General features: G+C 35.4%; 1 protein-coding gene across 5 annotated transcripts in view; it reads left to right on the top strand.

Annotated features, from left to right (window-relative positions):
• SMAD2 (SMAD family member 2) overlaps window positions 1-15,526 on the top strand; it is a 100,254-nt gene that overhangs the window by 62,330 nt on the left and 22,398 nt on the right. For all 5 annotated transcript variants that reach the window (XM_027118453.1, XM_027118449.1, XM_027118451.1 and 2 more), the window contains one exon: window positions 747-821. In XM_027118453.1, the coding sequence (XP_026974254.1) occupies window positions 747-821 (75 nt within the window). The remainder of the gene's footprint in view (window positions 1-746; window positions 822-15,526) is intronic.

Raw genomic sequence — 15,526 nt, 5'->3', positions numbered from 1 at the left:
ACATGAAGTTTATTCAGATATTCAGATGCTTCCTGAATATAAACATTTTGTTCATAAACCATATTGGAAATGGCACATTAGAATCTTAAGTATTTTCAGGAAGTAGTTTGCCTCAGTTTTGTGTAGCAGTCTGTATTTGAATTTAATTTTCTGCCTCAAGCATTCAAGATTTACTGGTTAGCAATCATGGAGCAATATACTTTTTAGGTAGAATTCAAGCTAGACCATTCCTGAACTATATTACCATATTTTGCCCTATAGAACCTAATGTAAGATGTAAGCCTGTATTATTTTGTAATCCAAAATCTTGTTTGCCTGTGTTGTGTGTCCTTTAATCATCTCTTAAGTACCCATCCATGATGGCCATTAGGTTAAAAAATAATCATAATTATGGGTACTAGATTCTTTGAAACATACCGATCAGAACTGAGGCATCTTTGAAGTTATGTTTTTGGCTCTTGCCCCAGAAAATACACATATGACAATGAGCCAGATATGTAAATAATAGCTAAGAAAATATGCACAGAGAGCTCAATTATATTACAAGTAAGTTTTAAGGATTCACCTATAAGGTTTGGATCAGAACCTGAATCTTAAGCCCTCAGTATCCAATATTGCTTTTTATAGAGATGTTATGTAACATTCCTATGTTATTTGGAGTGATTTGTTGGTTATCTTTGGTAGCTGGGAGAAAAGGCGATGAGATTAAATTGAACCTGTACGTGATTTGTTCTAAACTTTTTTAGAAACGCCACCTCCTGGATATATCAGTGAAGATGGAGAAACAAGTGATCAACAGTTGAACCAAAGTATGGATACAGGTAAAAATATTTTTCAAAATTCCTCAGTAATTAGATACACATTTTTGCCTTGTTGGAAACTCACTAGAGTTATTCATAACCCTTACATTTAGAGAAGTTGGGACATATCAAAAAAAAGAATCATCTTGATTTAATAATCATATTTGAATCATCAGAGAGAGGAGTCAGTGAAAGATTAACGTATGCTACTCTGCAGAATAATTGTTAGAATTTTCTCTTATTAGAGTAAACAAATAAAAATGGGAGAACACTCACTTTTCTTTTTAAAATATTGATATTCTGTGCTTCTGTTTAAAGTTTTAGGTACTCTATGAATAAATGTCTTTGTGATGAAAGATTCTAATTAATTATCCCAATAACAGGCTTTCAGAGGAACTTGGAAGTAAGAGATGGGGGTCAGCTTTTCAGTGCTCTTTTAACTTACTAGTGAGTTCTGAATTATAGTAGATTGTTTACACAAAATACCTTGTATATTGTACCTGACCTAATGCAATTAATTTCTAATGTTTAGCTATCAGCTTAAAACACAGTGAAGAAAAAATTGACGTGTAATAGATATTACACACATCAAAGCTTTAAAACAGTTGTTATGTAATAAAATGTATATAACCCATCAGAACTAACAGGTCACCAGTGAAATAGCTGTGATGTCATTGTAATTGTATGTTTTGATCTATTTCACCCTGGTTATATCTTAAGGATTGGACACCTTAATATCACAACCTCCCAAATTATAGCATCCGCTTTTCTACACAGTTTATACTAAAGCATTCTGCAGTTATGATAATCTAAGTTATTTTTTACATGGTGGGGGCTGGGGTGGTTGGCTTTTACAATAATTCTGTTGTTTAAATTCTTCCATTATTTAGACTCCCAAGTGAGGAAGTTTCTGCTATAGCTAATCATACTTATAGCTTTTCAAAATAGTAGATAACCAAGAAAAGTAGATGATGATCATTGGAAATAACGTATGTTTTTAAAAAAAAATTTTTTTTGGCCGTGCAGCTTGTGGGATCTTAGTTCCCTGCCCTCAGCAGTGAAAGCGCAGAGTCCTAACCACTGGACCTCCAGGGAATTCCCTATATTATACATCTTAATGCAAATATCTTACGGCAAATGACATTTAGATTTCCGAATATATCTTCCTAAGAAATGCATGTGTGTCAAAGAACTGTATTCCTAAATCAGTCATGTTGATGGACAGTTGCTACTGTGACACTTAGAAGTGAATGCCAATAAAAATATGCCCTAATGACATCATTAATCATCAAGGAAATGCAAATCAAAACCATAATGACATATCACTTCACACCCTCTAGAATGGCTATAATCAAAAAAGGGGGAAGTCTCAATGAAGATTGGAGAAGTTGGAGTCTTCATATGTTGCTAATGGGAATGTAAAATGGTTCAGTTACCTTGGAAAGATTTGCTATTCCTCAAAGTTAAATATAGTATAACAATAGACCCAGCAATTTCACCCAAGAAAATTGAACACATGTCCACATTAAACTTGTAAACAAATGTTCATGTAAGCATTATTCATAGTAGCCCAAAATTGGAAACAACCCAAACTGTCTATCAAATGATTAATGGATAAATTAAATGATTTATATCCATATGTTAGAATATTATTCAGCCATATAAAGGAATGAAGTACAGATGCATGCTACAACATTGATGAACCTTGAAAGCATTATATTAGGTGAAAGAAGCCAGGCACAAAAGGCCATAAGGATTCCAGTTAGTGCACAAATGCCTATTCTATAATATAGCTGAAACATGGGAAGAACAATAAGATGAATATAATCATTGGTTATGATAATGGTCAAAATCTAAAAGTGAATAATAAGCTGAATCAACTAAAATGAATTCAATGTTTTGGGGCTAGCTTTGAACGTAACCTAATATTTCTAATTCTGTTTCAGTGGGGGGAAATGTTACTGTCTTTTCAAAATGACACATTTAAAATTATTTAGTGTAATGACAGTAACAGTGTGAATATTTGATTCATGAGATGCTAAAAGTTGGTTTAAATACCAGTCTTCTACCTGCTATCTATTGTTCTCTCAGTGCCATGGGAAGAATTTTCTGACTGATGCAGGGTCCCAATTTAGAACAAAATTAACCTGTTTTTAAACTCTGGTCCATACCTTCCCTGAGGGAAGGACATAATTAAATTGATCTTTCAAGCTCTGCTGGAATAGAAGGAGTTAATATTTTTTAAAAGGGTAACCAGAGGAGAATTCTCTGGCAGTCCAGTAGTTAGGACTCCGCTTCTACTGCAGGAGGCATGGGTTCAATCCCTGGTCGGGGAACTAAGATCTAGCTGTGTGAACCTCCCCCACCAAAATAAGTAAATAAATATAAACAAACAAAAAAGTAACCGTAGGACAAATAATGCAGAATACAGAACTGTATGAACAAGTACCTGTTATTTTTCGCTTTGCTTTTTCTTTTTTTAAAAATTTCTCCGGTCAAGCCTTCATTCTTTAAAGTTTGTGGACATTAAGGATCAGGCTGAACATCACAAGAAATATAAGTTTGATTTAGTTCTAATTTTTTTTTCTTGCAAGCCAGTCATTTTGTATACTCCTAGACAAGGTTCACATACCCCACTTAGGAGACAGCTTCTCTAACCAAATGCATAGCGGCAGGATAGTATGGTTGGACTCTGAACTAGACTACCTGAGTTTGAATTGTCCCTCTGCTATATACTAGCTAGATGACCGAGGCACACAGTTTCCTTATTTGTAAATTAGGAATAATTATAGTACCAAACCCATAGGGTTGTTAATAGTTAATTTTTGTAAAGAAGTTAAATGTTCCTAACTTACAGTAAATACTATGTGAGTATATTTAAAGAAAATATAAAAGGATGAATTAACCATTAAGAAAAAGGAAGAAACTTGATTGCATGAAAATTAGAAGTAAATTGAGGGACTGAGATCCAGAAGCAGAAGCAGTTTAATCTTCATGACTACAATCTTCTAAATAAAATAGGAAAATAAGGTTATTTGTCAAGAACGGAGGGTCAGGTTTGAGAACTTAAAGGTAGTGGTCTTATTGGCTATGCCATCTGTGCAGTGTTTTACAGTTTTTAGCATAGATATATAGCATTTCTGTCATTAGATGCATTCTTCACTGTTTTAACCTTTTCATGCTATTGTAAATGTTTATTTTTCAATTTTATTTTTAATTGTTTTTTCCTAGGATATAGAATAAAATTTGATTTTTGTATGTTGATCTTTTTTCCTGAACTTTGCTAAAATCACTTTTTGTATCTAGTATTCTGTAGATTCCTAAGATTTTCTATACATACTACCTTGCCATCTCTTAAATAAAGACAGTTTTACTTCTTGCTTTCTAATCTTTATGCTTTCTTCTTTTTCTGTTCTGGCTGAGACCTACAGTAAACTATTGAATAGAAATACTAAGAATGGATATTTTTGCATTGTTCTTGATCATAGGGGGAATACATTTAATAATTCCCCCAATAAGTTAGATGTTAATTATAGATTTTTAATAGATTATCTTTATCAGATTGAGGATTTTCCATTCTGTTCCTAGCGTTCTGAGTGTTTGTAATGAGTGGCTGTGGAATTTTGCCCATACTTTTTCTGCATCTATTGAGAAGATAATACAGTTTTACTCTTCTTGAGTGAATTCCACTAAATGATTTTTCTAATAACAAATGAATTTTGACCTTATTTGGTTATGATAAATTATACTTTTAAAATATTTATGGATTTGATTTGCTAATGTTCTTAAAAGGATTTTCACATCTATGTTTATGAGAGATTTTGGTCTTTAGTTTTCTTGTAATGTTTTTCTGTAGTTTCAATATCATAATTATGCTGGGATCAAAATATATTGGATGAGGTTTTCTAATATTTTCTGAAAGACTGCATAGGATTGGAATTAATTCTTCCTTAAACACTTGATAGCTTCTACCAGAGAAGCCATCATTTATAGCGAAGGGTTTTTTAAATTGAGAGTTATTTAGATTTTCAATTTTTTGTGTTGGTGTGCTAACTTGTGTCTTATAAGATATTTTGTTCATCTGAATGGTAGATTTTATTGCTATAAAGTTATTTCTAATCTGTTATCCTCTTGTTGTCTGCAATATCAAGTAAATCTTGATGACCCATTTTTTACTTAAAATGTTGATAGTTTGACTTTTCTCTTTTATTCTTGATAAGTCTTGCAGGGGCTTTATCAGTTAATATTTTTAAAGAACCAGTTTTTGGCTTCTTAAACTTTTCTCTTGTGTTTGCCTTTTTACTGCTTGATTTTATTTCTATTCTGCATTATTTTCTTCTACTTACTTCCCATTTAATTTGGTCATTTTAGATCCTTGTAGCTTAAATTTAGGTCATTGATTCTTTTGTATTTTTTTCGATTGATTCTTTTTTTCTTGTCTGAGCCTCTATACATTGTTTATTTAATTTTGTTTATTTTTTTACACAGCAGTGTCTTATGAGTTATCCATTTTATACATATTAGTGTATATATGTCAATCCCAGTCTCCCAATTCATCACCCCCTTCCGCCCCCCAGCCACTTTCACCCCTTGGTGTCCATACGTTTCTTCTCTACATCTGTATCTCAATTTCTGCCCTGCAAACCGGTTCATCTGTACCATTTTTCTAGGTTCCACATATATGCGTTAATATACGATATTTGTTTTTCTCTTTCTGACTGACTTCACTGTATATGACAGTCTCTAGATCCATCCACGTCTCTACAAATGACCCAATTTCGTTCCTTTTTATGGCTGAGTAATATTCCATTGTATATATGTACCACATCTTCTTTATCCATTCGTCTGTCGATGGGCATTTAGGTTGCTTCCATGTCCTGGCTATTGTAAATAGAGCTGCAATGAACATTTTGGTACATGACTCTTTTTGAATTATGGTTTTCTCAGGGTATATGCCCAGTAGTGGGATTGCTGGGTCATATGGTAATTTTTTAGTTTTTTAAAGAACCTCCACACTGTTCTCCATAGTGCCTGTATCCATTTACATTCCCACCAACAGTGCAAGAGTGTTCCCTTTCCTCCACACCCTCTCCAGCTTTTATTGTTTGGAGATTTTCTGGTGGTGCCCATTCTGACTGGTGTGAGGTGAAACCTCATTGTAGTTTTGATTTGCATTTCTCTAATAATTAGTGATGTCGAGCAGCTTTTCATGTGCTTTTTTGCCATCTGTATGTCTTCTTCGGAGAAATGTCTATTTAGGTCTTCTGCCCATTTTTGGATGGGTTGTTTGTTTCTTTAATATTGAACTGCATGAGCTGTTTACATATTTTGGAGATTAATCTTTGTTGATTCGTTTGCAAATATTTTCTCCCATTCTGAGGGTTTTCTTTTTGTCTTGTTTGTAGTTTCCTTTGCTGTGCAAAAGCATTTAAGTTTCATTAGGTCCCATTTGTTTGTTTTTATTTCCATTACTCTAGGAGATGGATCTAAACAGATCTTGCTGTGATTTATGTCAAAGAGTGTTCTTCCTATGTTTTCCTCTAAGAGTTTTATAGTGTCAGGTTTTATATTTAGGTCTCGAATGCATTTTGAGTTTATTTTTGTGTATGGAGTTAGGGAGTGTTTGAATTTCGTTCTTTTACATGTACATGAAACTAGCTGTCCAGTGTCCCCAGCACCACTTATTGAAGACACTGTCTTTTCTCCGTTGTATATCCTTGCCTCATTTGTCATAGATTAGTTGACCATAGGTGTGTGGGTTTATCTCTGGGCTTTCTATCCTGTTCCATTGATCTATATTTCTGTTTTTGTGCCAGTACCATATTGTCTTGATTACTGTAGTTTTGTAGTATAGTCTGAAGTCAGGGAGTCTGATTCCTCCAGCTCCGTTTTTTCCTTTAAGACTGCTCTGGTTATTCGGAGTCTTTTGTGTCTCCATACAAATTTTAAGATTTTTTGTTCTAGTTCTAGAAAAATTCCATTGGTAATTTGATAGGGATTGAGTTGAATCTGCAGATTACTTTGGGTAGTATAGTCATTTTCACAATATTGATTCTTCCAGTCCAAGAACATGCTATATCTCTCCATCTGTTTGTATCATCTTTCATTTCTTTCATCAGTGTCTTATAGTTTTCTGTGTACAGGTCTTTTGTCTCCCTACGTAGGTTTATTCCTAGGTATTTTATTCTTTTTGTTGCAGTGGTAAATGGGAGTGTTTCCTTAATTTCTCTTTCAGATTTTTCATCATTAGTGTATAGGAATGCAAGAAATTTCTGTGCATTAATTTTGTATCCTGCAACTTTACCAAATTCATTGATTAGCTCTAGTATCTTTCTGGTGGCATCTTCAGGATTCTCTATGTGTAGTATCATGTCATCTGCAAACAGTGACAGTATTACTTCTTTTCCAATTTGTATTCCCTTTATTTCTTTTTCTTCTCTGATCGCCGTGACTAGGACTTCCAAAACTATGTTGAATAGTAGTGGCGAGAGTGCACATCCGTGTTGTGGTCCTGATCTTAGAGGAAATGCTTTCAGTTTTTCACCATTGAGAATGGTATTTGCTGTGGGTTTGTCATATATGGGCTTTATTTTGTTGAGGTAGGTTCCTTCTATGCCCACTTTCTGGAGAGTTTTTATCGTAAATGGGTGTTGAATTTTGTCAAAAGCTTTTTCTGTGTCTATTGAGATGATATGGTTTTTCTTCTTCAGTTTGTTAATATGGTGTATCAGATTGATTGATTTGTGTATATTGAAGAATCCTTGCATTCGTGGGATAAATCCCACTTGATCATGGTGTATGATCCTTTTAATGTGTTGTTGGATTCTGTTTGCTAGTCTTTGGTTGTGGATTTCTACATCTATATTCATCAGTGATATTGGTCTGTAGTTTTCTTTTTTTGTAGTATGCTTGGTTTTGATATCAGGGTGATGGTGGGCTCATAGAATGAGTTTGGGAGTGTTCCTTCCTCTGCAATTTTTTGGAAGAGTTTGAGAAGGATTGGTGTTAGCTCTTCTCTAAATGTTTGATAGAATTCACCTGTGAAGCCATCTGGTCCTGAACTTTTGTTTGTTGGAAGATTTTTAATCACAGTTTTAATTTCATTACTTGTGATTGGTCTGCTCATATTTTCTGTTTCTTCCTTGTTCGGTCTTGGAAGGTTATACCTTTCTCAGAATTTGTCCATTTTATTGGCATAGAGTTGCTTGTAGTATTCTCTTAGGCTGCTTTGTATTTCTGCGGTGTCTGTTGTAACTTCTTCTATTTCATTTCAAATTTTATTATTTTGAGTCCTCTCCCTCTTTTTCTTGATGAGTCTGGCTAATGGTTTATGTTTATCTTCTCAAAGAACCAGCTTTTAGTTTTATTGATCTTTGCCATTGTTTTCTTTGTCTCTATTTCATTTATTTCTGCTCTGATCTTTATGATTTCTTTCCTTCTACTAACTTTGGGTTTTGGTTGTTCTTCTTTCTCTAGTTCCTTTAGGTGTTAGGTTAGATTGTTTATTTGAGATGTTTGTTGTTTCTTTAGGTAGGATTGTATTCCTGTAAACTTCCCTCTTAGAACTGCTTTTGCTGCATCCCGTAGGTTTTGGATCGTCATGTTTTCATTGTCATTTGTCTCTAGGTATTTTTTGATTTCCTCTTTGATTTCTTCAGTGATCTCTTGGTTATTTAGTAATGTATTGTTTAGCCTCTGTGTGCTTGTGGGTTTTTTTAACTTTTTTTCTCTGTAATTGATTTCTAATCTCATAGTGTTGTGGTCAGAAAAGATGCTTGATATGATTTCAATTTCTTAAATTTACTGAGGCTTCATTTGTGACCTAAAATGTGATCCATCATGGAGAATGTTTCATGTGCACTTGAGAAGAAAGTGTAATCTGCAGTTTTTGGATGCAATGTCCTATAAATATCAATTAAATCTATCTGGTCTATTGTGTCATTTTTTTTTTTTTTTGCGGTACGCAGGCCTCTCACTGTTGTGGCCTCTCCCGTTGTGGAGCACAGGCTCCGGAGCACAGGCTCAGTGGCCATGGCTCACGGGCCCAGCCGCTCCGCGGCATGTGGGATCCTCCCGGACCGGGGCACGAACCCGTGTCCCCTGCATCGGCAGGTGGACTCTCAACCACTGTGCCACCAGGGAAGCCTATTGTGTCATTTAAAGCTTGTGTTTCCTTATTAATTGTCTGGATGATCTGTCCATTGGTGTAAGTGAGGTGTTAAAGTCCCCCAATATTATTGTGTTACTGTCGATTTCCTCTTATAGTTTTTAGCACTTGCCTTATGTATTGATGTGTTCCTATGTTGGGTGCATATATATTTATAATTGTTATATCTTCTTCTTGGATTGATCCCTTGATCATTATGTCGTGTCCTTCCTTGTCTCCTATAACATTCTTTATTTTAAGGTCTGTTTTATCTGATGTGAGTATTGCTACTTCAGCTTTCTTTTGATTTCCATTTGCATGGAATATCTTTTTCCATCCCCTCACTTTCAGTCTGTATGTGTCCATAGGTCTGAAGTGGGTCTCTTGTAGAGACAGCATATGTGTGGGTCTTGTTTTTGTATTCATTCAGTGAGCCTCTGCCTTTTGATTGGGGCATTTAATCCATTCACGTTTAAGGTAATTATCGATATGTATGTTCCTATGACCATTTTCTTAATTGTTTTGGGTTTGTTTTTGTAGGTTCTTTTCTTCTCTTGTGTTTCCCACTTAGAGAAGAAGTTCCTAAACATTTGTTGTAGAGCTGGTTTGTGGGGGCTGAATTCTTTTAGCTTTTGCTTGTCTGTAAAGCTTTTGATTTCTCCATCAAATCTGGATGAGATCCTTGCCGGGTAGAGTAATCTTGGTTGTGGGTTCTTCCCTTTCATCACTTTAAATATGTTATGCCACTCCCTTCTGGCTTGTAGAGTTTCTGCTGAGAAATCAGCTGTTAACCTTATGGGAGCTCCTTTATATGTTATTTGTCGTTTTTCCCTTGCTGCTTTCAATAATTTTTCTTTGTATTTAATTTTTGCCAGTTTGATTACTGTGTGTCTCGGTGTCTTTCTCCTTGGGTTTATCCTGTATGGGACTGTCTGCGCTTCCTGGACTTGGGTGGCTATTTCCTCTCCCGTGTTAGGGAAGTTTTAGACTATAATCTCTTCATATATTTGCTCGGGTCCTTTCTCTCTCTCTTCTCCTTCTGGGACCCCAATAATGCGAATGTTGTTGTGTTTAATGTTGTCCCAGAGGTCTCTTAGGCTGTGTTCATTTCTTTTCATTCTTTTTTCTTTATTCTGTTCTGCAGCCGTGAATTCCACCATTCTGTCTTCTAGGTCACTTATCCGTTCTTCTGCCTCAGTTATTCTGCTGTTGATTCCTCGTAGTGTGTTTGTCATTTCAGTTATTGTATTGTTCATCTCTGTTTGTTCTTTAATTCTTCTAGGTCTTTATTAAACATTTCTTGCACCTTCTTGATCTTTGCCTCCATTTTTTTTCCGAGGTCCTGGATCATCTTCACTCTCATTATTCTAAATTCTTTTTCTTGAAGCTGGCTTATCTCCACTTCATTTAGTTGTTTTTCTGGGGTTTTATCTTGTTCCTTCATCTGGTATATAGCCCTCTGCCTTTTCCTCTTGTCTACCTTTCTGTGAATGTGGTTTTTGTTCCACAGGCTGCAGGATTGTAGTTCTTCTTGCTTCTGCTGTCTGCCCTCTGGTGGATGAGGCTATCTAAGAGGATTGTGCACGTTTCCTGATGGGAGTGACTGGTCATTAATTCTTTTCTAATGTAAGCATTTAAAATTAAAATTTCCCTCTAAGCCGTACTTTAGCTTCATACCAAAAGTTTTAATAAGTTATTTTTCATTATTATTATTATTATTCAACATCTTTATTGGAGCATAATTGCTTCATAATGGTGTGTTAGTTTCTGCTGTATAACAAAGTGAATGAGCTATACATATACATCTATCCGCATATGGCCTCTCTCTTGCGTCTCCCTCTCACCCTCCCTATCCCACCCCTCTTGGTGGGCAAAGAGCAATGAGCTGATCTCCCTGTGCTATGCAGCTGCTTTCCAATAGCTATCTGTTTTACATTTTGTAGTGTATATATGTCCATGCCACTCTCTCATTTCCTCCCAGCCTACCCTTCCCCCTCCCCATGTCCTGAAGTCCATTCTCTATGTCTGCATCTTTATTCCTGTCTAGCCCCAAGGTTCTTCAGAACCTTTTTTTTTTTTAAGATTTAATATATATGTGTTAGCATACAGTATTTGTTTTTCTCTTTCTGACTTACTCCACTCTGTATGATCCATCCACCTCAGTACAAATAACTCAATTTCGTTTCTTTTTATGGCTGAGTTATATTCCATTGTATATATGTATATATATACATATTCTTTATCCATTCATCTTAGGTTGACACTAAGATGGACACTTTGGTTGGTTCCATGTCTTGGCTATTGTAAATAAAGCTGCAGTGAACATTGTGGTACATGACTCTTTTTTTGAGTTATGGTTTTCTCAGGGTATATGCCAAGTAAGGGGATTGCTCTGTCATATGGTAGTCCTATTTTGAGTTTTTTGAGGAACCTCCATACTGTTCTCCGTAGTGGCTGTATCAGTTTACGTTCCCACCAACAGTGCAAGAGGGTTCCCTTTTCTCCACACCCTCTCCAGCATTTATTGTTTGTAGATTTCTTTGATGATAGCCATTCTGACCAGTGTGAGGTGATAACTCATTGTAGCTTTGATTTGCATTTCTCTAATAATAAGTGACGTTGAGAATCCTTTCATGTGTTTGTTGGCAATCTGTATATCTTCTTTGGAGAAATTTCTGTTTAGGTCTTCTGCCCATTTTTGGATTGGGTTGTTTGTTTTTTTTGATATTGAGCTGCATGTGCTGCCTATATATTTTGGAGATTAATCCTTTGTCAGTTGCTTCGTTTGCAAATATTTTCTCCCATCCTGAGGGTTGTCTTTTCATCTTGTTTATGGTTTCCTTTGCTGTGCAAAAGCTTGTAAATTTCATTAGGTCCCATTTGTTTATTTTTGTTTTTATTTCCATTTCTCTAGGAGGTGGGTCAAAAAGGACCTTGCTTTGATTTATATCATAGAGTGTTCTGCCTATGTTGTCCTCTAAAAGTTTTATAGTGTCTGCCCTTTATTAGGTCTTTAATCCATTTTGAGTTTATTTTTGTGTATGGTGTTAGGGAGTGTTCTAATTTCATTCTTTTCCGTGTAGCTGTCCAGTTTTCCCAGTACCACTTACTGAAGAGGATGGCTTTTCTCCACTGTATATTCTTAACCTCTTTTATCAAAGATAAAGTGACCATATGTGCATGAGTTTATCTTATATTCTTACCTCCTTTATCAAAGATAAGGTGACCATGTGTGCATGGGTTTATCTCTGGGCTTTCTATCCTTTTCTATTGATCTATATTTCTATTTTTGTGCCAATACCATACTGCCTTGATTACTGTACGTTTTTAGTATAGTCTGAAGTTAGGGATCCTGATTCTTCCAGCTCCGTTTTTCTTTCTCAAGATTGCTTTGGCTAATCTGGGTCTTTGGTGTTTCCATACAAATTGTGAAATTTTTTTGTTGTAGTTCTGTCAAAAATGCTGTTGGTAGTTTGATAGGGATTGCATTGAATCTCTAGATTGCTTTGGGTAGTATAGTCATTTTCACAATATTGATTCGTCCAATTGAAGAACATGGTATATCTCTCCATCTGTTTGTATCATCTTTCATTTCTTTCATCAGTGTCTTATAGTTTTCTGCATACAGGTCTTTTGTCTCCTTAGGTAGGTTTATTCCTAGGTATTTTATTCTTTTTGTTGCAATGATAAATGGGAGTGTTTCCTTAATTTCTCTTTCAGGTTTCTCATCATTACTGTATAGGAATGCAAGAGATTTCTGTGCATTCATTTTGTATCCTGCTACTTTACCAAATTAATTGATTAGCTCTAGTATCTTTCTGGTGGCATCTTTAGGATTCTCTATGTATAGTATCATGCCATCGGTAAACAGTGACAGCTTTAATTCTTCTTTTCCGATTTGGATTCCTTTTATTTCTCTTTCTTCTCTGGTTGCTGTGGCTAAAACCTCCAAAACTATGTTGAATAATATTGGCGAGAGTGGACATCCTTGTCTTGTTTCCTATCTTAGAGGAAATGGTTTCAGTTTTTCACCATTGAGAATGATGTTGGCTGTGGGTTTGTCATATATGCCCTTTATTATGTTGAGGTAAGTTCCCTCTGTGCCTACTTTCTGGAGGGTTTGTATGATAAATGGGTGTTGAATACTGTCAAAAGCTTTTTCTGCGTCAATTGAGATGATCATAAGGTTTTTCTCCTTCAGGTTGTTAATTTGGCTTATCACATTGATTGATTTGTGTACATTGAAGAATCCTTGCATTCTTGAGATAAACCCCACTTCATCATGGTGTGTGATCCTTTTAATGTGCTGCTGGATTCTGTTTGCTAGTATTTTGTTGAGGATTTTTGCATCTGTGTTCATCAGTGATATTGGTTTGTAGTTTTCTTTTTTTGTGGCATGTTTGTCTGGTTTTGGTATCAGGATGATGGTGGCCTCGTAGAATGAGTTTGGGAGTGTTCCTCCCTCTGCTGTGTTTTGAAGAGTTTCAGAAGGATAGGTGTTAGCTCTTCTCTAAATGTTTGATAGAATTTGCCTGTGAAGCTGTCTGGTCCTGGGCTTTTGTTCGTTTGAAAATTTTTGATCGCAGTCTCAGTTTCAGTGCTTGTGATTAGTCTGTTTATATTTTCTATTTCTTCCTGGTTCAGTCTCAGAAGGTTGTGCATTTCTAAGAATTTGTCCATTTCTTCCAGGTTGTCCATTTTATTGGCATATAGTTGCTTGTAGTAATCTCTCATGATCCTTTGTATTTCTGCAGTGTCAGTTGTTACTTCTCCTTTTTCATTTCTAATTCTATTGATTTGAGTCTTCTCCCTTTTTTTCTTGATGAATCTGGCTAATAGCTTATCAATTCTGTTTATCTTCTCAAAGAACCAGCTTTTAGTTTTATTGATCTTTGCTATCATTTCCTTCATTTCTTTTTCCTTTATTTCTGATCTGATCTGTATGATTTCTTTCCTTCTGCTGACTTTGTATTTTGTTAGTTCTTTCTCTAGTGCCTTTAGGTGTAAGTTTAGATTGTTTATTTGAGATGTTTCTTGAGGTAGGCTTGTATAGCTATAAACTTCCCTCTTAGAAATGCTTTTACTGCATCCCATAGGTTTTGGATCATTGTGTTTTCATTGTCATTTGTCTCTAGGTATTTTTTGGTTTCCTTTTTGATTTCTTCAATGATCTCTTGGTTATTTAGTAGTGTATTGTTTAGCCTCCATGTATTTGTATTTATTACACATTTTTTCCTGTAATTGATATCCAGTCTCATAGTGTTGTGGTCGGATAAGATACTTGATATGATTTCAGTTTTCTTAAATTTACCAAGGGTTTATTTGTGACCCTCGATATGGTCTCTCCTGGAGAATGTTCCATGAGCACTTGAGAACAAAGTGTAATCTGCTGGATGGAATGTCCTATAAATATCAGTTAAGTCCCTCTTGTTTAATGTATCATTTAAAGCTAGTGTTTCCTTATTTATTTTCGTTTTGCATGATCAGTCCATTGGTGAAAGTGGGGTGTTGAAATCCCCTACTGTGATTGTGTTACCTTCAGTTTCCCCTTTTATGGCTCTTAGCATTTGCCTTAAGTATTGAGGTGCTCCTATGTTGGGTGCATATATATTTACAATTGTTATATCTTCTTCTTGGATTGATCCTTGATCATTATGTAGTGTCCTTCCTTATCTCTTGTAATAGTCTTTATTTCAAAGTCTGTTTTGTCTGATATGAGATTTGCTACTCCAATTTTCTTTTGATTTCCATTTGCGTGGAATATCTTTTTCAATCCTGTCACTTTCAGTGTGTATGTGTCCCTAGGTCTGAAGTGGGTCTCTTGTAGACAGCATATATATGGGTCTTCTTTTTTTATCCATTCAGCCAGTCTGTATCTTTTGGATGCAGCATTTAATCCATTTACGTTTAAGGTAGCTATCGATATGTATGTTCCTGTTAACCATTTTCTTAATTGTTTTAGGTTTGTTATTGTAGGTCTTTTCCTTCTCTTGTGTTTCCTGCCTAGAGAAGTTCCTTTAGCATTTGTTGTATAGCTGGTTTGCTGGTGCTGAATTCTTTTAGCTTTTGCTTGTCTGTAAGGGTTTTAATTCTTCCATCGAATCTTCATGAGATCCTTGCTGGGTAGAGTAATCTTGGTTGTAGGGTTTTCTCTTCCATCACTTTAAATATGTCCTGCCACTCCCTTCTGGCTTGCAGAGTTTCTGCTGAAAGTTCAACTGGTAACCTTATGGGGATTCCCTCGTATGTTAATTGTTGCTTTTCCCTTGCTGCTTTTAATATTTTTTCTTTGTATTTAATTTTTGATAGTTTGATTAAAATGTGTCTTGGCGTGTTCCTCCTTGAATTTATCCTGTTTGGGACTCTCTGTGCTTCCTGAACTTGATTGACTATTTTCTTTCCCATATTAGGGAAGTTTTCAACTATAATCTCTTCAAATATTTTCTCAGTCCCTTTTTTAATATCTTCTTCTGGGACCCCAGTAATTCGAATGTTGGTGTCTTTAATGCTGTCCCAGACGTCTCTCAGATTGTCCTCAATTCTTGTCATTCTTTTTCCTTTATTCTGCTCTGCGGTAGTT

The sequence above is a fragment of the Aethalodelphis obliquidens genome, unplaced genomic scaffold (assembly GCF_003676395.1).
Source record: "Aethalodelphis obliquidens isolate GAN/ISIS:26980383/991018 unplaced genomic scaffold, ASM367639v1 scaffold19, whole genome shotgun sequence".
In the NCBI taxonomy this organism is placed as follows: Eukaryota; Metazoa; Chordata; class Mammalia; order Artiodactyla; family Delphinidae; genus Aethalodelphis; species Aethalodelphis obliquidens.
This window is presented reverse-complemented; position numbering and strand designations above follow the sequence as displayed.